Genomic DNA, 21,752 nt, shown 5'->3' with positions numbered 1-21,752 from the left:
TTAGATTCAACCTGATACAGCACACCAGGCCTATCGCCTTTTTTTGTATTTTATATTTGCCTATTTAAGTGTACATTCCTTTCGGTTTATAGAGAAGACACCCCGAGTCAGTCACGCGCCTCGCTAGGTGGTTTCAAGTTTTCTCCTAGGTGCCACCGGGAGCAGCGGCCGCTTCCACGCGGCTCCTTCCCAGCGTCCTGGTGGTTGGGGTCCATCCACGCGCCAGGCGGTCTGTGTGCACGTGGTAATAAACGCTTACCGTCCACACCCCGGCTCCGACTCGCTCGCTGTTGGCGGCTCCCGGCCGGGGAGGCCTCTTTTGGGGGAAGGGCCCACGGCAGTGGCGGCCGTGGGTGCGAGGCTGGGCTGACGCGGATGCGAGGGGGGACGGGCCGCTGAGCCGCGCAGCTCAGGCACTGCCGGCGGGGGGCCCAGGAGCCGCCCCCCAGGGCCTCCTCCAGGGAGACGGGCTCTGAGTGGCGCCTGGAACATCAGCAGGGCCGGGAGGAGGCACCAGCTTACCCTCCCCGCCGCGCAGAGGGGCGCCCTGTGACTCGGGCCCAGCAAGGCGGGCAGGGAAGGCCTCCGCCCTGCCCCACAAGTCTCCTGCAGCCCCCAGGGAGGAGCACAGGTCCCCGCCTCCGTGGCAGGAGTGAGGCCCCAGCCAGTGGGAAGGCTTTGGCGTCCTTTGACTATCACGCAGGCACCACGGCACAGTGTGCCCAGGCGCTGGCCCAGCCGTCCCCTGGGGCCACGGGAGGAGGGCCCCCAGTCTGGCTCGTGACAGTGGGGCTGTTTTCTGGCCAGGCTCTGGACACACCGTCTCACCGAGTGCTCCCAGCGACCCTGGGACACAGGAATAGGGCTGTTCTGCCGGCTGGGAGGTGAGCGGCTTAACCCACACACAGCTCCATGAGCCGCTCTCCCGGGCTCCTTCTGCCTCCCGCTGTCCAAGAACCCTGTCGCCTCGGTGCCTCGGGGAGAGAGTCCTGGCAGGTGGCGACGGGGTGCTCCCCTCTTCTGGGCAGCTGCCTCTCGAGAGATTTGTGCCAGACCCCTGCCCTGGGCCCACCTTCGGCTCTGGGTGAGGCCCAGCCGTGACCGTCCCGTCGGCAGATAAGCTCGCTGGCGGACACGGAGAGCTCGCGAGGCTCAGCTGGGCTCTCTGGGGCTCCCCTGGGCCCAGGCCAGCGTGTGTGCACAAGGAGGGGCCGCCTGCCCAGGCTCAGAGCCGCATTGCCCTCCCACAGCCAGTCCAAGGGCCTCTTCCTCGGGCCACCTCAGTGGTCAGAACACCCGTGGACAGGGGTGCCTGGCACACGCGAGGCCACTCCCAGCCCTGAGCAGGAAGCCCTTGCGTAGCAACTGCCCTGTCTCAGGCACCTGAGACCTTCCTCCCCGCCCAGCTGGGCCTTCCTCCCAGCCCTCTCTCTCCCGGGCCAGCTAAGGCAGCCCCGCCATGCCCGCCCCTGGACCGTGGTCCTCGGCCTCCCCAGCCTCACGGCTCCAAAGGGAGGCCGTCTTGGCCCGGCCGCTTCCTCTGGCAGGGAGGGCCTCGCCCAGGCATCCCTCCTGCTGCCCGCCTGCCTCTGGAAGACCAGGACCCACACCCCGACACAGCCCCCGGGCCCAGGGGCTGGCGCCAGCGATGCCTCCCCACCTCTCAGCTGGGCCATTAGCCCTCCGCACAGTCCGGCCGAGCCGCATCCCGCTTCGCAGAGACACCGAGGACACCAGCCAGCTTCCGTCAGAGCCCTAGCTCACTTGGGCAGTCACCCGTCGGTGCAGCCGCCTGTGCACCCGCCATCTGCCTGGCCTGTGGTACCTGTTCTCCTCAAGCCCCACGTCTGAGCTGGTGGGGGTGAGGGCCCCAACATGCAGCAGGAGCTCGGCAGGCGCGGGGGTGGGGGTGGGGGGCAGGGTTGTGGCGGGAGCAGGGACGTGGCCCGAGGACCACGTGGATCTCATCTCTGCCCACACCCCCAAAACCGGCCACTCAATGACAGGGCCCCCGGGGAAGGCTGCCCCAGAGGGAGGAGCGTGGCCTCGGGCCCTGCTGGCCAGGAGCCGAGCCCACTCCTGGGAAGCACCCTTTGTGGACTTGAAAACATGCTGCTTTAATTTAGGGCATGGGCACGCCAGAGAAATCAGCTCCCTGGGCACAGGGCACCCAGCGCCGGGCCAGGCCTCGCGCGTGACGTCCTGAAAGGGAGGGCCCGGCCTGCGGTCACCAGTCCCCGTGCAGACCAAGCTTCTCCAGGCTGCCACCCGCGCCCGCTGTCTCCAGGCGTGGTCTCGGGACTCCAGGGGGACAAGAACAGCAGCCTAGGGTGCGGGAACTAAATGCAGCCAAACCAGTTCTGGGCACTGCACGCCCTGGGGACAGGTGACGGCCAGCCCTGCAGGTGGGCGGGGCGAGGCCGGGCAGCAGACAGAGAGCACAGGCCCTGCTCCCACCGGGCACTGAGGCGCGCGCAGCAGGGTCCGTGCTCTCGGGGCACCGGCCGTCGGGCTCACAGGCCGTCCTTCGCCAGCTTGCACACCCGCTTCACCCTGGCGTAGGGCCCCAGGGAGTCCTCGGACACAAAGTCCCAGAGCACCTTCACCCACGAGTAGTGCTGGGGCAGGTGGTCGTAGTACTCGGGCGCGATCTTCCGCACCTGTGGAGAGGGCACATGGGTCAGAGGCCGCGCACAGGCACGTGCACAGCCACAGGCGCACGTGCGCGCAGACACACGTGAGCACACGCGCAACCCTGTCATCTCCCAGGGTACCCGTGTCCGGGCCAGCCGGCGCTGCCCAAAGGCGGGGGGGCCGTTGGCCGGGGGCACCAAGAGGCGCTGAGGCCCCTGCCCCAAATGGGGTGAGGAGTTAAAATGCACCCCCTCCCTGGAGCCACGCCCCGAGTTTCTGATCCAGGAGCCTCGGGGTGGCCGAGTCCTGCTGAACCAAGGTCACGCCCACGCACCTCAGCCCGGCGTTCGGTGCCCTCTCGGCCCTGCAAACCCCTCTGACCTTGGCTCCCACCATACTCCCACCCCGTCGCCCTCCTGCCAGCCTCAGGACTTACTTCCCCCTCCAGCTCCCTGCCCCTCTCTGCACCTGACACCCTCAGCCCGCCTCCTCCAAGAAGTGCTCCAGCCTCAGCACCTACATGCACACCAACTGCAGGGGAGGCCTCCCCCTCCCCCCACAGAGGACACACCGGGTGCACAGGGCCTGCTTTATAACTGAAAAGGGGGGCCTAAGGGGGATGAGGTGACACGCACGGCAGGAACAGGGAGCCTTTGACTTTGCTTGGGAGAAGGAAAGGCTCACAGCTGACAGCAGCTGCTTCTGTGAGTGTCCTGGGTCAAGATTCTGGCTCTGCTGCTTCCTGAGTCAGGGACCCCTGCTCCCTGAGCCTCTCCCTTCGCGTCCATGAAATGGGCGTGATGGGCTTGAAATGCTGCGTAGGCTTGTGGCGAGGCTTCAGTGAGATGGTGCCCAGCACAGAGCAGGACCTCAGTACCATCGGCGGGGCGGGGTGGGGGGCGCCTGCACAGCCAGGGTGGACACACAGGCTGTCAGACTCGAGTCACGTGGGCCACGGCACAAACACCTGCACACCCAGACCAGCGCTCACGTGCACTCCAGCACACCAGTGGGTGAACATGCACTCACAGACATGCACATATGGACAGGCACACCTAATCACGTGTAGGAATGCGGGCACACAGACGTACACACAGTCTCGCACACTCAGACACCCTTCCCACGACCACAATCTCCAACCCCCTGTGCGCGGTCACTTCTGCTCTAACCGACCAGGGCCAGACCAGAACAACAACAACTCCTCCCCCTCCCCCCTCCTCCTCCCCCTCCCCCTTTCTTCTTTAGAAATTCTCCAACCCAGATCTCCCAAGACAGAGGTGCCAGCCCAGAGGCTTCCACTCCGAGGCAGCTCGGGCCAAGCCCCTTGGGTCACAAAGGGCAAGGCCCACCCTGTCCTCTCTGTGCCGTGAGGGGGCCCCTGGAGGGTCACAGGGCAGTGACAAGAAATGCGGAGGGACAGGGTCAGGAAGGCGAGGCGCTTCACTTGCAGTATCGTTACTGCTGCACCATTTACAGGAGAGAAAGCTGAGGCACAGAGAGGGCAAGCGGCTTGCCCCAGGACACACAGCCAGCCAGTGAATGTCACAGCTGTGCTCAAACGGGTTTTCATTAAACCAAGAGGCCTGAACTGTAAAGTGCCCCGCCCCCCCGAATTCACCTTCCTATTCTCCAGCCCGGCACGCCGCGTGCCAGGTGGCCTTTCCTTCTGCCCTGGGGACCCCACGTGAGCACGTAGCCATCCCGTGATCAGCACGAGAGACAGGCCGGAGTGTGGCCCAGAGCCCTCCCCGCGTTCCCCCACCTCCCACTAAGGTGCCGCTGCAGCCCCGCGACCGTGGCCACGTACCAGGGGCAGGTTGCAGCCCGGGATGCTGGGGAAGTCGTGGTGTTCCATGTGGTAGCCCACGTTGAAGGTGATCCAGTTGAGGGGCCCGTAGTAGGAGTAGGTCTCGTGGCCCTTGAGGAACATGTAGTGCTCAGCCACGAAGTGGCCCGAGATGGGGTGCAGGCCCAGGCCCAGCAGGGAGCTGGCCAGCAGGTAGACCATGGGCTTGGGCCCCCAGAGGGTGAAGATGGTGGCGTTGGCCGCCAGCTGCGCCAGGGCGTTGAACACCTCCATGCGGGTCATGGCCTTGGGGTGCACGCAGAGCGGCCGCAGCGAGTAGAGGAAGGGCTGCAGCGCCAGCCAGAGCAGCTTGCGGGCCGGCGTGCAGAAGAGCCAGCCCTCGAGGCGCGTGGGCACGTCCACGTCCAGCCCGTCGCCGCCCAGGTAGCGGTGGTGATCCACGTGGTACTTCTTGAAGGAGGAGGCGTAGGGCACACCCAAGGGCAGGTTGGCGAAGACGGCGAACCAGCGGTTGTGGGCGGGGTGGCCAGTGCCGAAGGCCGTGTTGTGCGAGATGTCGTGGATGGCCAGCGTCAGCGCGTGGTTCACGCAGCCCCCGAAGGCGTAGGCCCAGAAGAGCAGCCAGCGCCACGCCAGGCCCCGCACCAGCCAGCAGGCCAGCAGCTGCGCCAGCACCAGCCCCAGCACCAGCCACTTGAGGTGAGGGTCCGGCCGCATCAGGGCCTTGATGGCCGGGTACTTGGCTGCAGGGAGGACGGGAGAGAAGGTGAGGGGGTGCTGGCCGCGTGGGTCCAGATGCGTGCTTCCCCTCCCCCCTCCTTCAATCTTTCCTGCCATCTTCCCCGTCTTTCCCTCCACCATCCATCAAGCCCCCAGGCAGTGCTCTGAGATCCGGCACTGCGGCTCTGGGCCTAGAAGCAGCCTCGCCTGTGCTCGTGCCGAGGGAGGCAGGCAGACCTGTCTCCCCCCACCACCCAGGGGGCTCTGGGGAGACTCTCCAGGGTGGGGGTCTTTGTCACCAGCCTACACAAAGAGCAGGCGTCAGCATGGGCCACAGAAACGTAATTCCCGCCGTCAAAACAGATGCCGGGAGCCACAGGTTCAGCGCACGCAGTGCTGTGTACGGCTGCTTGGTTGCTGTGGGCTTCCAGGGAGCCCGAGAACCACAAGCAGACTCTTCGGGGGGCGGGGGGGGCCCTGGGAGGGGGCAGGGTGGCTGGGGGAGGGGAAGCTGGAGGGCTCTGGCTTTGTCTCGGTGTTTCAGTTCGTAAAACAAACAAGATCTGAAGGAAATATGATAAAATGTTGAATACACTTATTTTGGGTGGTGGGTGTTTGTTATAGTATCTTTTGTACTTTTCTGTATTTTGTTTTACAGAAAAGGAAAAAACAATGGCAGTGGGAGCTGCCCAAGCAGGGAGGGCCTTCCCAGCCGAGGAGGCAGCCGGAAGAGAACAGGGTGGGGTGGGGGCCTTGGGGCAAGAGAGCGGTGCCTTCTAGAAACCTCTGCTTGTGGGAGGCGGCTGGCAGGCTTAAGGCTGGTGAAGCAGCTGGTGCTGTATCCAGGGGCACGGAGGGACAGGGCCGGGGGGCATCACATGCTCAAGGGGACAGTCAACCCTCCCACTCCAGGTCTGCTGTGTCCCTTGGTTCCCTGGCAGAGGAGACAGGCCCTCAGGTGGAACCAGCGTCCTGACACACAGATTGGGATCCAGGCCGGCGAGGGCGGGGCTCGTCCCAGGCACCCTTAGGACAGTCAGTACCCATCTCCAGTGCCTTCAGTGCCCGCCCCTCCTACCCATCCAGCAGCTGGGCGGCCTCAGGCTGGCCTGTGAAGAGGGTGTCCAGGGCTGCAGCAGAGGCTGGGCCCCAAATGGAATTGGCCAGACCAAGGTTGAATCCTGGCCTACGCTTCCCTCCTAGTGACCCAGGAAGTCGCTGCCCTTTAGTGCTCAGAATGGAAGTGTGTGACAGGGCTGCCTTCTTCCTCCCAGACCAGAGAACTTTCTGTCAGAGCCCCCCAGCAATGGAACAGGCTGCCTCACAGGTGGTGAGCTGCCTGTCCCTGGGGGTATGCAAGGAGAAACACAACAAGGACTTCTGCCCCAGAGGGGAGACTCAGGCTCAGAGTCTTCCTGCCCAAGCTATGGTGGTGCCACAAGCCCATCTCGAGGTCAGTCTTGATCCTGCTGTGTGGCCATGGTGCATTCCCACCCTCTCTGGGCCTCTGTGTCCCAGTGTGACACAGTGTGGGCAGGATGTGCCTCACGGGGTATGTGTTCCACATACCGGTCCTGGAGCCTGACGGTGGGACAGCCCGCGTCTGCTGGAGATGTCGGGGCGGGGGGCGGTAGTCGGGGTTCCCACATCCTAGAACCGCTGCCCAGGAAGCCCACAGAATCCCCCAGGCAGCACTGACACCCCTGCTATCTACACACCAGCACTCCCACCGAGCCTCCACCTCATCTGGCAGCTACGGTGGTTTTGGCTCCGACCAACTGAGCAGTGGTGCTATACAGCCCTCAAGACAGCCTGCCAGGGGAGGCAGCCGAACCTCACACCCCTACCCCCGGCTCCCATTCCAGCCTCCTTCCCCCTACTGCTGGGGCCACCCCCCAGGCTTCCAAGCTCGGCAAGACTGCCTGGGCCCTTTGATCCTGGGAGCTTTCCCCGAAGCTGCCAAGGACACCCCCTAATCAGGCCCCGAAGGATGGTGGTCACAGCACAAGCGTCAAAGCAGAACTTAGGAAAGGGCAAGCGAGCCCAGGCCTGGCAATAAACCACAGCCCTGCTTAAGAGGGGCCCAGGGGGCCACAGCATCTCCCGGGGGGTGGAAGGGAGCAGCGTTCAGAAAGCGTTCAAATTCCAGCTCTGGATACGGGTTTAGTAACAAGAATATATAAAGATATCCTACAACCCAAAAACAAAAAGACAAACAACCCAACAAAAAATGAGCAAAGGACTTGAATAGATATTTCTCCCAAGATGTGCACCTGTCTCTCTAAGCACATGAAAAGGTGCTCAGCAGCAGCAGTCGCAGGGATGCAGCCAGCCTGACGGTGAGATCCCACCGCAGAGCCGCTAACAGCCAAACTCAAAAGACGGAAGATAGCAAGTGCTGACGAGGCTGCAGAGAAATGGGGGCCCTTGTTTGTATGCTGCTAGTAGGAATGGAAAACGGTGCAGCCACTGTGGAAAACAATTGGGCGGTTCCTCAAAAAGTTAAACATGGAATTACCGTAAGACCCAGCAATTCCACTGCTAAATATATACCCCACAGAATTTAAATCAGGGACACAGACAGAAACGTGCATATCCATGTTCACAGAACTATTCACAATAGCCAGAAGGTGGAAACAACCCAAGTATCTGTTAACTGATGAGTAGTTAAACAAAATATGGTCTCTCTACACAATGGAATATTATTCAGCCTTAGGAAGGAATGAAACTTCCAGTTACAAAATAAGTAGGACATGGGGATGCACTGTCTGGAACGGTGGCTGTAGTTATTAATGCCGTGTCGCATATTTTAAAGTTGTTAGGAAGGTAGATCTTGAAAGCTCTCATCAAGAACTTCTCATCCAAATAAAGAGGGAGACAGAGAATGGGCTTGAGGACTTGGGGTGGGAGCGGGAAGCTGGGGCGAAGTGAGAGTAGCATCGACATATACACACTACCGAATGTAAACAGGTGGCTGGTGGGAAGCAGCCGCATAGCACAGGGAGATGGGCTCGGTGCTTTGCGATGACCTAGAGGGGTGGGATAGGGAGGGTGGGAGGGAGGCTCAAAGGGAGGGGATGCGGGGACATGTGTATGCATATGGCTGATTCAGTTGTGCAAGAAAAACTAACACAGTATTGTGATGCAATTATACTCCAATAAAGGTCTATTAAAAAAAAAAGAACTTGTCATCCAAGAACTCATCAAGAAAAAAAAAATTTGTAACTGTGTATAGTGACTTCTTGGGGTCATTTCACAGGATACCATATCAAGTCACTATGTTGGTGGGGGAGGGATAAATTAGGGATTAAAATATACACACTACTGGGACTTCCCTGGTGGTCCAGTGGTTAAGACTCCATGCTCCCAATGCAGGGGGCCTGGGTTGGATCCCTGGTCAGGGAACTGGATCCCGCACGCTGCAACTGAGAGCCCGCATCCCGCAACTAAAGATCCCGCATGCCGCGATTAAGACCTGGCACAGCCAAATAAGTAAATATTTTTAAAAATATACGTACACAGGGCTTCCCTGGTGGCGCAGTGGTTGAGAATCTGCCTGCTGATGCAGGGGACACGGGTTCCAGCCCTGGTCTGGGATGATCCCACATGCCGCGGAGCAACTGGGCCCGTGAGCCACAACTACTGAGCCTGCGCGTCTGGAGCCTGTGCTCCTCAACAAGAGAAGCCGCGATAGTGAGAGGCCCGCACACCATGATGAAGAGTGGCCACTGCTTGCCACAACTAGAGAAAGCCCTCGCACAGAAACGAAGACCCAACACAGCAAAAATAAATAAATAAACTCCTACCCCCAACATCTTCTTTAAAATATATACATATATATATATATATATGTGCACAGTACTATACATAAAATAGATAACCAACAAGGACCTACTGTATAGTACAGGGAACTCTACTCAATATCTTGTAATAACCTATAATGGAAGAGAATGCAGAAAAATTATATATATATATTTTTTATATATATGTATGTATAACTGAATCACTTTGCTGTACACCTGAAACTAACACAACATTGTAAATCAACTATATTTCAATAAAATTTTTTTTTAAATCATTATGTTGTACACCTGAAGCTAATATAATGCTATAGGTCAATTATGCCTCAATTTTAAAAGCCCTTATATTGAATTCGCTGCTTCTCTGTCACAGTGCCGGCTCCCTCAATCCTGCTCCTGGGAACTGACTCCCAAATAAACTAGCAGCACCTCCGCCGCCCAAAACACAGGCATGAAGGACTACCGCGGGCTGCGTACAACACGGATGAACCTTGAAGACATGATGCCGAGTGAAAGAAGCCAGTCAGGAAAGGCCACATACCGTACGATTCCACTTACGTGAAATATCTAGAACAGGCAAGTTCACAGAACCAGAAAGTAGAGGTTTCCAGGGCTGGGGGGGTGGGGGGAATGGACAGTGACTGGTAATGGGTGTAGAATTTCTGTTTGGAGTCATGAAAAAGTTTTGGAAATAGTAGTGATGGCTACACCACACCGTGAAAGTCATGAATGCCCCCAAATCACATGCTTCACACACGGTTAAAATGGCAAATTCTATGTTATCCTTTACCACAATTTTGTTTTTTAAGTTTAAAAAAAAAAAAATCCGGGGCTTCCCTGGTGGCGCAGTGGTTGAGAGTCTGCCTGCCAGTGCAGGGGACGCGGGTTCGTGCCCCGGTCCAGGAAGATCCCACATGCCGCGGAGCGGCTGGGCCCGTGAGACATGGCCGCTGAGCCTGCGTGTCCAGAGCCTGTGCTCCGCAACAGGAGAGGCCCGCGTACTGCAAAAAAAAAAAACAAAAAAATCCCAGCTCCGAGCAGGTTACGTCAGCTCCAAGGCTCGTTTCTGAACCATAAACAGGTCACTGGGAGGATGACTAGATAAGGCACGGAAAGCTCAGGCTGACTGGCCGGGAGCAGACGCCCAGGTGAATCTGCGCTTTATGACGACCACCCAACAAAGTGCACCGTGAAGGCCGGCGGCCAGGATGCTGCCCGAAGACGGGTATGCTGGGGACAGTGGTGGTGGGATTAGGCTGCATAGCGCTCTCCTCCCGGGCCTGCCCACATGGCCCAGCGGCGGCCGAGTGGGCTGTCCCTGCGTTGCGTGTGGGAGGCGACTTGGCTGTCCCAGAAAGGCCAGAGGCCCAGAAGGGTACTCGCCGCCCCCGGCAGGTGGAGGAAGATGCAGGGAAGGGGGTGCCAGGGCCCCACCGCCTGGAACCAGCTCAAGGTGGAGGGAGAGACTGGCAACTGGGGTGGGCAGAACAGGGGCCCCCCAAACGCGTCCAGGTCCTACTCCCCTCACTGTGAATCGGTCAGCTTCTGAGGGACCCTGGAAGTCAGGCTGCACCCAGGGTGCTGGTCTGCTGACCTCACAACAGCAAGGAGAGCCTGGAGTATCCCGGCGGCACAGCGTCATCCCAGGCTCGGGACAGTGGGAAAGGGAGCAGGAGAGGAGGTCTAGGGATGTGCAAGGTCTCCACCGGCCTCGCCAGCTGTGAAGATCGAGGCGCACAGGCGGCTCCAGAAGCTGGAAGGGCCAGGAAACAGATTCCCCCCCTGGAGCCTCCAGAAGAAACTTCACCCAGTGGGACCCGGGTCAGAGTTCTGACCTCCAGAACCGTAAGATAACACGCGCGTTGTCCGTGGTCATTTGTCTCTGCAGCTCTAGGAAACACACAGCAACTGGACGGGGGATGAGGAAACCCCGAGGCTCTGACAGCCCAGCTGACCTCACTGCCCCATCCCTGCACTGGCCTGGCGCTGGGCGCAGCGGCAACTCACATTCGACCCTGCCCCTCAAGGGCGCCACTGCCCGCCAGCCTCAGCTGAGGTGGACCAGGCAGCATGACGTTCGCCCAGCATCACCCCGCCAGACGGGGCAAAGGAGACAAAAGGACCCCAACCGGGGGGGTTGGCCCCACTCGGGAGGGGGGCAGGGGGCAAGCCTCATCCCAGCTTGCTCCTGCCGCCAAGGGGGTCAGAGTGAGCAGGCACATTTCAGAAGGCGGGCCTCAGTGGTGCCCAGGAAGCTGCGTGCTTCCACCGTGGAGCTGAGAGGCCTGAGGGGGTGGGAATCCAGCAGCCACAGTGAGGTGGAGCAGGGGAGGACAGAAGTGTCTTCACGAAGGCCAGGGCAAGAGGATGCGCCTGCAGCCCAGCCTTCAGGAATGTTCTCGCCCAGTGCCCAGGAAATCACGTGCAAAGTCCCCGAACATTTGCGTACCTGAATGTCAGGTTGGGACCACAGGCCGCAGGGTTCCATCAGCCTCCCTCCCACCAGAGGTGGCCTCTGGACGCCAGCCTCCAAGGGTCCGGGCCCTCACCTGCCCAGGCACACCTGGGAGCTCAGCCAGGCGGCCAGAGGCCACCAGCCTCCACAGGGCAGGTCTCTCCATCTTCCCCTTGGAAGGAGGCCAGGCCTGGGGCAGGCCACACCTGCAGCAGGTGAGCACAGACTGGCAAGCCAGCAGGGACAAGCACCCCAGCTCAGGGATCCAGGCCAGCAAACAGGCCACTTCCGTACCCCTTAGAGGCAAGGGCAGTGACAGAGCCCAGCAGCTGTGACCTTGGACGGTGGGCCTCTGGTGCCCCGTCTGTCGTACAAGGCCAGTAAGTCGTGCGTGAGTGGAAGCAAAGGAGAACATCCTTGGGTGTCCCTTCCCTGCCTGGCCTGGCACCCCTTCCTCCTTTCCTGACAGTTTCCCAGGGACTCAGCTGCCCTCAGCTCGGGTGCGGCCTCAACACAGCCTGGGGTGCCTGGTCCCCAGCCCCTTACCCCGGCCAACTGGGTAGCCCACAGCACTGCCCCAGCCTAGGCCTCCACATCTGGGAAATGGGGGTGACACCCCGACCTGCCCATCCAGGCTCTGGTGAGGCTGGGATGACAGCTCTGAGCCCTGGGAGCCGTTACTACTGTTGTTATTAAATACAGTTTTCTGATCTGAGAGTAAAAAACATCCCATTTCTGACCTTTGGGGCTGTGGGCTGCTCTTGGAGGTGATCTGGCCCCAGGCTTGCTTTAACCTATGAGCAAAGGCCCCATGCTCCCCGGCCACGATAGTCACTGGGCCCAGCCATCCTGCTGGAAGCAACGGAAAAAGGCGGCCCACGCACAAGCCGGATGCTGGGCAGCTCAGGGGCGATCCCGAGAAGGGGCCAAACACGTGAGCTCCAGACCACCTCCACCCTGCCCGGAGGCCCTGTCCAGACCACAGCGCAGGCAGGAGGAGCCCCAGCAAGCCAGACGAGTCAAAAGTGGGGGCTCAGGGGCTTCCCTGGTGGCGCAATGGTTGAGAGTCCACCTGCCGATGCAGGGGACACGGGTTTGTGCCCCGGTCCGGGAAGATCCCACATGCCACGGAGTGGCTGGGCCCGTGAGCCATGGCCACTGAGCCTGCGCGTCCGGAGCCTGTGCTCCGCAACGGGAGAGGCCACAACTGTGAGAGGCCCGCGTACCGCAAAAAAAATAATAATTTTTTTTTTAAAAAGTGGGGGCTCAGAGACAGTGGCCAGGGGGCTAGGAGCCCAGCGGATTCCAGGGGTGACACGGCTCGGAGACCTCGCTGAACACCCCTGGCCTTCGGCGGAGACCCCAGGAAGGCCCATCTAAGGAGCGGGTCCCCTCCGGACCCACCCGAGCCGCGCTGGCGAGCAGGGTCAGGCTGGTTCACTAGCTCATCTACCGCCTGCTGGACGGAGATCCATCTTCGCTCAAAGGAAACAGCAAACATCGAACCTTTTCACTTCCAGGGCTTCTGGGTCCCTAGGAGGTGGGAGGCCTAGAGGCCTCCCTGAGAAGATGCTCTGGGGCCCTCCAGCCAGGCGGGCCTAATAAGGTCACTGGGTGCAGTCGGGTTTGGGATAAATGGAGCCGTGGGCTTGGGGGTGCCCAGCTGCCGGGGGGTCAAGGAGGGTCACGGCAAGGAAGGCCGGACAGGCACCTGCTGGACTTAGCAAGGCCCTGGGGGCCCCAGCAAGAACCGTTTCAGCAGGAGGCGAGGTGAGAAGGTGAGGCCAAGCGCAGGCCTGGGGAGGGAGGCCTGGCTCGGGGGGTGAGATGGGAGAGATTGGGGCCAGCGGACGGCAGAAGGAGAAGACAGAGATGCGGGGCAGGGGTCACGGAGAAGGCCAGGGGGTGCTGGCCTGACAGAGGGGCGCCTCTTCTGGGGCTCAGGGGTGAGGCTGGGTAGGGGAAAGCTGCTGGCTTCATGTTCTCTGGGCCCCAGGAGAGGTGGGGTGCCCAGGAGGAGGGCGAGAGTGCCCTGGCAGCCCCACGAGGAGTCCTCCGGGCCTGGCTGGACACCCAAACCTGGCCCAGCCTGACCAGGCTCTGCCCCCCTGGGGGATCTCAGCTGATGTCGGGGGGAAACCTGCTCGCTCAGGCCTCCAGCACAGAGCACCAGAGAAGCTGGGTTAGGACACTCACGCCTCAAGGGCTCTCTGCTCCAGTGGGGCAGCCTGGAGCCCGCATGGACAGCCACATGGAACCAGAGACAAACAGACCCATGCAAATGGCCTTCCAGCAGCAGCCTGGGCGGGGCCCAAGGCAAGCTGCCCACGAAAACAACCATTGCTAGAAGCCACACTGTCCAGGCATGACACAGAAAGGAGGGGCGGAGGCCCAGGGAAGGGTCTGACAAGGCAGGGCGAGGCCGACAGAGCCAAGACTTGACCTCAGGACCCCCCGCCTTCAGGCCCGTGGACGTGGCCGGATCCCGGGTGTGGACGTGGTGCTCAGCAGGTGAAACGTGCCCGGCGTCTGACACGCACTTCCTCATGCAGCCCTCGCCACCCTGCCCGGGAGGGGACCGTCCCCCCCGTCTTAGAGACGAGCATGCAGAGCTCCCACCACACGGAGAAACGACCTGATTCTCCACTGGCTCCTCCAGAGTCCACAGGGATTCCTCAGCCCCGAGAGGAGCTGTTTCCTGGAGCTGGGCTACATCGTCAGGGCAGGGCGCCCAGAGAAAATCCTGGGTCCAGTTCAAGAGAGCCTCACTGCAGCCTGGCTCAGTCCAACTGCTGCGTGCCCTTGGGCCAGCCCCTGTCCCTCTCTGGGCCAGCTTCCTCACTCTCCGTCCCTAAGGCACCCACTCTGACAGCTCTGGGCTGTGAGGGCCTGGAGGTGGGGCCTTCCCCAGGGCACATGGGCCTCGGGGGGACAACGGAGAGGAGGCCGCAGGCCCCGAGGTGTCGGGGAGCTTGGCTCCAGCAGCTGTGAACATTCCCGTGCATCACATATATTTACATGCGTGGCGGACTTGTTCCTGAGGACCCAGAGGGCTCAGCAGAGGAGCCTGCCTGAAGGGAAGCAGCCTGACCCCCCTGCCCTACGCTGACCCCACAGAACAGTCTCCCTGTGGACACCTGGTTATTCCCAGAAGATTCCTGACAAATCCTGCCGCGCCAGGCGTGGTGGGGAGGAAACGGCAGAAACAGGCAGCCCGGGAGGGGGGGCTGCCGGGCCCTCGCCCTCCGCAGGGAGCGAGCGTCCCCACGCAGCCCCTGCTAACCGGCGGCGATAAGGTCCCTTCTCATTGGCCTCCTCCAGGGCTCCCAGGAGCACATGGGGCTTCTCCCCACTCTGGATCCTCCACGCACCCGGGCCGGGCACCATCTAGGGCTAGATACCGTGACTGCTTCCCCAGGGAGGTCAAGTGACATCGCAGGACAGTCCCGCTGGCTCCAGGGGGGCCTTGTCACCGCCTTTCACCACCAAGCGCTCTCCAGCCTGAACATTCCATCGTGTCGGTCAGCTCGCTGTGCCCACCTGCCTCCAGCGCCTGTCTGACCCTGTCCCGCCACAAGCCACCCCGTGCGGAGCACCCTCCCTCTCCCCCCAGCGGCTGAGCACCTGTCCTCTGACAGCATCTCCAGCAAAGGCACCCAAGCCCTCTTCATCCCCTCCTTCCTAAACGGCTCCCCTGCACCTCTGGCCCCAGTGCTTCCTAAGCCGCCTTGTTCTGCCCCATCTCGCCCCCTCCTTTCCGGTTTGGGAGCCCAAAGGCAAGCCTAAGCCTGGTTGGTCAGTGTGGGCGGTGCTCTGGGGGAACCGGGGAAGCGGCCCAAAGTGCCTTCAGGAATCACTGAGCCACCTCCCGCCAAACCTGCTCTTGATTCCGGACAAATATTTGCCGAAGGTCTGGGCTGAGCCGGCCCCAGGCCCCAGAGGCGGGAGGGGCTCGCAGGCTCAGCGGGGGTGGGAGGCACACGTGCGGGGCACAGTGGTGTGTCCCGACTAGGACGTGCTTAGAACACACAGACTGAGTCCCGTGACACTCGAGCCGAAACTCGAGGGACGAGGAGTGGGTCTAAGGATACAGGGTGGGCTGCCGAGTGACTGCAAGCGGTCCTAGGGACCTGGGGTGAGGGGAAGGCTCTAAAACTAGACTGTGTAACTTCACTAAAAAAATCACTGGACTGCGCCTTTAAAATGAGTGACTTTTATGGCATGTAAATCACTTCATAAAAGCTGGTACGAATGAAAGAATGTGGACTAGAAGCAGGCCAGGTGAAGGCACAGCACACACATCAGTACAGAGGCGGAAAGAAGGAGAGGAAGGGGCCACGTGAGCTGGTGACTGCCCGTGGGTCACGTGCCAGGGAGGACAGGAGGGGGGACAGGCTCTCTTCAGGTCCCGCGTGGAGAAGAGGGTGGAACAGAGGCGCAGGCCGGAGTTACCAAGTTACAGCCCTGTCCTAACCCTGACCAGGCTGGGTGACCTTTGGGCAAGGGGCCTAACTTCCCAGGGTCCTGCTCTGCATTAAAAAAAATGCAAATGTCTGTAAGGCCAAAAAAAAAAAAAAAGGAGTCGGGGGGAGAAACGAAACGAATGAAAAAAATGTTAGGACTTCCCTGGTGGTCCAGTGGTTAAGACTCCACGCTTCCAATGCAGGGGTGCAGGTTCAATCCCTGGTCAGGGAACTAAGTTTCCACATGATGTGCAGTGTGCACCCTGCCTCAAAAAATAAAAGTTCCAAGTGAAAAGACAAGGGACAGACATGGGAAGATTCTTGTTACATGTGGCAAAAGCAGGGCCACCACGAGTCATGTGGAAAAGACTCCTACGGATCCAGGAAAAGGGCTCCTCAGATAGAAAAAGGACATGAGTCGAAAATTCACATAAGGAGAAAGACAGTGAAATCATGGAAGAAACACTCAGCCTCACTAATCAGCTCAGAAATGCCAATTAAAACGGGATGTCTCAGGACCTTCCTGGTGGTCCAGTGCCTGGGACTCTGCGCTCCCAATGCAGGGGGCCGACGTTCAATCCCCGGTCAGGGAACTAGATCCCAGAGGCCGCAACTAAGAGTTCACATGCCACAACTAAAGAGCCAACGTGTCCGCAACTAAAAAGATCCAGTGTGCGGCAACTAAAGATCCTGCATGCCAGCTAAGACCCAGCAAACCAAATAAATAAATAGAGAGAGAGAGAGAGATTAGAGGGGAAAAAAAACGGGATGTCTCCCTGCTCTCCAGCTGGCAAGGATTAAACTGCGTGCTCTGAGCTGTGGCTGACAGGTCCCTGGCACCTCTGGATGGAGGGAAACCCTGCGACGGTCGTGGCAGGTTGGACTAGAGATGCTCAAGCTTTGGTAGGTGCCTACTGCCTCCCTCAGCCTCGCTGGGAAGGGCACTGGTGGAGGTGGGCCCGGCCCTGCCCTTGGGAAGCTCAGAGTTGAGTGGGAGAGTCAGACAAAGCTATCACCCCACAAATCAATGTAGAATTACAGATGGGAGCAAAGGTCACAAGGTAACAGTGCACAGCACCCTACGGAAGGATAGGGAAGGAATAGCTGGGCGGCAGAGACGGGCGTAGACTGTGGTGTGGGCAACCAGCCTATGCCTGCCGCTGTCCAGTGCCCAAATATACCGCCCTCTCCCCAACTCAGTGGGCAGCGATGCACGTTGGTAGTTTGAAATTGGCCATGATGGAAATAGCTACAAAAATTGGCAAATGCCAATTTGCGAATCAGGGTCTTTTGTTCCCTCCAGAGATTCAGTTGATTATTTAACATTTCCCAGCATACGGCGTGTGAGGGCACGCACTGTTAGACAGTGTTTCTGAGAAAGGGACATTTAGGCTGAGACCTGAAGGATGCCTAGGAGTTCCGTAGACGAAGAGTAGGGAAAAAGAATTCAAGCAGAGGAAACAGCATTTGCAAAAGCCATGAAGTAGGAAATGGGCAGATGGCGGGTATATTCCACCAAGTGGCTAGAGAGCAGACAGTAAGGAGAAAGGGCAGGGGCCAGAGCATGGGGGTGCCAGTACGCAGAGCAGAGATGAGATTCTAGGAAGGGAAGCCCTCGGAGGACTCAAGCCAGGGAGGACACAGTCAGCTCAGATAGGGTCCTAGAGGGACTCCCTGGTGGTCCAGTGGGTAAGACGCCATGCTTCCAATTCAGGGGCCTGGGTTCAATCCCCAGTCAGGGTGCTAGGTCCCACATGCCGCAACTGAGACCCAGATAAATAAATATTTTTAAAAAAATAGGGTCCCAGGGATCACCTATTGTCTGTGCTGTGTGCCCATGCACCCAGCACCCCTCCCTCCCCACCCAACTTAGGATCACAGCACCCCTTTCTCAGAGAGCTGCAACTCTCTGACGTCACAATGTGATACTGTGCGGTTTGCCCATCACAGCCCCCCGCCCACTGGCCAATCAGAGGACTCACAGCTCTGGCCAGAGATGAGCTGGCTCAAGGGGAGGACGGGCTACTCAGGGCAGAAGGGGAGAGAGGCACCTCTCTCTCTTCTGTGGGACTCTCAGAGCCGGGTGGACACAGGCTGCAGCCCGCCTGGAGGACGAGGAGAAGGCTGACGGCAGCAAGGACAGGGGCGGGAGAGAATGGCCGTGTGGCCGGCCGGCCCTCCACCCCTGGCTCCAGCATCTCTGTGGTTGGGTGAAGAGCCTCCACAAATGCACATACATGGTAAAACACAAAAAACAAAAACTCACAAAGCTATTTGTTTTTGAAAAGACAAATTCAAACCCTGCTTCTTATTCCGCTGGGCACACCTGGCTTGGACTCTGGTCTCCAATGTGACCAGAGTCTCGCCGGCTCCGTTCCTGCCCTCACAGCACAGGGAGCCTCAGCCCTGGCCTGCAAGGCACGCCCCCCTTCCAGGCGGGATCTGGAGACGGACTTTGGTCCTGCGCGAAGAGCACGGCAACCAGCTCTATGCGAGGCCTTCCTGGGTTCTGACCTCAAGATTAGGATCCTTGAGCATCCAGTGGCCCCCCAAGGAGCTTGGTGTGGGCCACAGCGGCCAGCTGGCTGGGACTGGAGCACATCCCTGCCTGAACACCAACTTGGCCTCTGTGGCCACTGAGCTGTGTGGCCCTAGGCAAGTCACTTCCGCTCTCTGAGCCCCACTCTGGGGTCTCCTCTGTAAAGAGAGGCTGACAGTTACACATAGGATTTCCCTCAGGCTGGGAACAGCACAAGCTTCAGGAAAACAGAGATGGAAAGGCATTCCCTGTCCTTGGGGAAGACATGGGCCTTTCTGCAAGAGGTAATAATTATCATCGCAGCTAAAGTTTTGTTGAGTGCTGGGCTGAGCATGAACACCACCTCATTTAATCTGCACAACAGGGACTTCCGTGGTGGCACAGTGTTTAAGACTCTGCGCTCCAAGCGCAGGGGGCCCAGCTTCCATCCCTGGTTGGGGAACTAGATCCCACATGCATGCCACAGCTAAGAGTTTGCATGCCACAGCTAAGGAGCCAACCAGCCACAACTAAGACCTGTCGCAACCAAATAAATAAATACATTTTTTTAAATAAATAAAAATGATATTTAAAAAAAAATCTGCACAACAACTCCATAAAGAAAGTGCTACAATTCACCCCTTTTAACTCAATCAAACCTCAGTTTCCTCATCTGCTTATCGACTTGCCCAGGGTCACATGACTAATGAGTGGGTGTTGTCCTTGCCAGGAGATCAGCTCACAGCCAAGGTCTAGAGCCACATAACGTGCCCCAGAGAGATAAGGACCCGATGGGCTGGAGCAGTGGAGGGGAATCCCCCCGCACCCTCCTCTGGCCCGGGCTCGGTGGTGGTGGGGGTAATTCCTACAGGAGGGAGAACTGAGCGAGTGGGGCAGAGTAGCAAGGAAGGTCCCCCAGGCGGAGGAACCGCGTGCGCAAATGCCTGAGAGGGAGGGGGATGGCACATTCCAAGTTCGTTAGCTCAAAACCGGACGCGCGGGGAGGAATCCACAGCACACGCTGCACAGAGGGAATTTGCAAAGCTCCCTGGAGAGTCAGCCCTTGAGAACCTGTGCTGTCCCCAGCCTGGCCCAAGTCACCTCCCTCTCCTCCAAGTCTTCCAGGCTTCCCAGCCACCCTGTCCAGGATGCTTCCTGGATTGGTTCCAGGGTCCGTGGCTTCCATCTTGAGAGACAGATCATTCCCCATGTCCTGGCGTGCTGGGTACCACAGTGAGCACCTTCTCACCCAAGCTCTCCTTTTATCCTCATACCCACTCCTCCAGAAAGGATGATGGTGCCCATTATGCAGATTGGGAAAGTCAGTCTGCAACCCAGAGTGTCTGGATCCCTCCAGGCAGCTCTGTGGGCCAGGATACATCCCTCCCACAGCCTTCTCCACCTGGGGTCAGGTGCCCAGTGAGTCCTGTAAGGGGGAGGTGGGGGACAGCCAGGGGAGGGGAAGGAAACACAGCCCTGCCTTGAAACTGCTGAGAGACAGTAGCCACGATGCCTGTGCTCCGTGGGGGAGGGAGGACCAGATGATCACCAAGTGCTCTCTGAGCCACCTGCAGGAAGTTCGCAGGCGTAAATAGTGCTGGGTTACTGCTCACCTCACAGGAGAAAACCACAGACGTTACAGACCCACCCAGGGGTCTCTAGGCCCTGAACCCCCAGCAACAGCAGGGCACGGTCATACACTAACCACTCAGTGCATCCGGTGTCTGAAAGGTAACAGGACAGATATTTCCCTAGTCTTGGGGTGGGGCAGGAAGACACCAAAGGGAAAATTCTAAAGAGAAAAAAGCCAACCTATTCAAATGCATTTAAAAAAAAAAAAGCTTTTGTGACTATAAAGGGGAATAGATTTGCAACGTGTAAGACAAAGGGTTAAAAGCCTCTGTACAAAGAGAGCTCTAACACCAACAAGCAAAAGACCAAACCAAGAGAAAAAAAAAGTTAAATGGCCAATTAAACGTTGAAACCAATCATCAAATTAAAATTTTAACCCACAATGAAATAGTATTGTTTTGTCAATCTGCTTGGTAAAGAGTAAAAACGTTTGCCAAGCCCAGGTGTAGGCGAGGGTGTGGTGAAATGGCGACGGACTCTGGGGCAGGGGAGCGCGTTCACCCTGCTGCAAGCTGGCCGGGCACTGCAAAGGCCGTTTGGCGGCACCTAGTAAAAGCTGTTCTGGAGGTGCGAGCCCTTTAATTGCGGGTAAAGGACTGTACATCCTGGGTCTTCCTGAGAGACGGATGGAGCCCATCAGGATGGGTGAATCCAAAGGATGGGCGACCACGTAGGTAAAAATGACCTCCCGGGACACTGAACGACAGAGAGGGGGGCCACCGTGTATTAGGCTATAAAATAAAAGGACAGACTCTCTGGTACAGTCTGTTTTTTAAAAACTTGTCTCTCTGGTTCAGCGTTTGCTTCCTTCGAGGCGCTCATTCTGCCCTAAACTCCGGGATTGGGGGTGGGCTTGGTGACTCCTCCGGCTGGGCCGCCGGGACCCCGGCGCTCAGCGCACATAGGAGCCCGGATTGCGGCGGAGGACAGGTGGCTGCGGAGCTGCCTTCGAAGGCGGGGGCGGTGCATCCCGTACAAAGACAGTCCCTGGGGCCGACCTCTGCGCTGCGACCTCTCCCCAGAGCTCGAGCCCTGGTCCCGGCCCTGGGAGTGGCTCGCGTCCCACAGCCAGGATGGAGCAGCTGAAACGCGCTCCCCTGACGCGCGGAGCGCGTGTCTTAGATCCCAGGACAGAGGCAGAGACGCGAGGGGAGCTCCAGGCCGGAGCTGGGGACCCTCAGGAACCCCGAGCCGGGGGCGCTGAGGGAGGAGGAGTGGCGCTCCTACCCTGTCTGGAGCAGAGGTAGGGGAGGGCCTGCTGGGCATCCGGGCCTCAGGAGCGACCCCTGGGCTCGGGCTGTCCCGGGACACCAGACGGCCCCAGGGCTGTCCCCACCTGGGGCCCGAGCTCACCGAGCATCTCCTTGCGCCGCTGCGTGTGAGGCTGGTCCGTGTAGACCCACTCGAAGTCGCTGCGGCCCGCGCTGTTGCCCATGGTGGCGCCGGGAGCGCGGCTCAGGGCTGGGCTCCCCTCCACCTGTCTCCCTGCTCTGCGCGAGGACCAGTTCGGGCTCGGGGCGGGGCCTCCGGGGGCGGGGCCTCCGGGGGCGGGGCCTCCGGGGGCGGGGCCTCGAGCGCCTCTGCCACCAGACCTGGGCGCGGTCTTGTGTCGGGGCAGAGGCGGGTCTCCGGGGCTCTCGGAGCCTCAGTTACCTCGGTTGGAAAATGAGACTGTTAGGACGCAACCCGTGCAGAGTCCCCGGACCCCACGTTGTGTGGCGAC

At 59.5% G+C, this 21,752-nt stretch overlaps 1 protein-coding gene across 2 annotated transcripts in view; it reads right to left on the bottom strand.

Moving 5' to 3' along the window:
• Nucleotides 1–137: 137 nt before the first annotated feature.
• Nucleotides 138–21,752, bottom strand: part of DEGS2 (delta 4-desaturase, sphingolipid 2) — a 70,572-nt gene continuing 48,957 nt past the window's right edge. Inside the window, exons 1-3 of one of the 2 annotated variants that reach the window (XM_067725971.1) lie at nucleotides 21,383–21,520; nucleotides 4,442–5,184; nucleotides 138–2,660 (exon numbers count right to left, since the gene is read on the bottom strand). In XM_067725971.1, the coding sequence (XP_067582072.1) occupies nucleotides 2,514–2,660; nucleotides 4,442–5,184; nucleotides 21,383–21,464 (972 nt within the window). In that variant the 5' untranslated portion in view covers nucleotides 21,465–21,520 and the 3' untranslated portion in view covers nucleotides 138–2,513. Of the gene's footprint in view, nucleotides 2,661–4,441; nucleotides 5,185–21,382; nucleotides 21,521–21,752 lie in introns of those variants that run through there. The other variant, XM_067725981.1, reaches the window with a different exon arrangement.

Source organism: Pseudorca crassidens, chromosome 1 (assembly GCF_039906515.1).
Source record: "Pseudorca crassidens isolate mPseCra1 chromosome 1, mPseCra1.hap1, whole genome shotgun sequence".
In the NCBI taxonomy this organism is placed as follows: domain Eukaryota; kingdom Metazoa; phylum Chordata; class Mammalia; order Artiodactyla; family Delphinidae; genus Pseudorca; species Pseudorca crassidens.
Note: the sequence above shows the minus strand (reverse complement) of the source record. Positions and strands in the feature narration are given on the sequence as shown.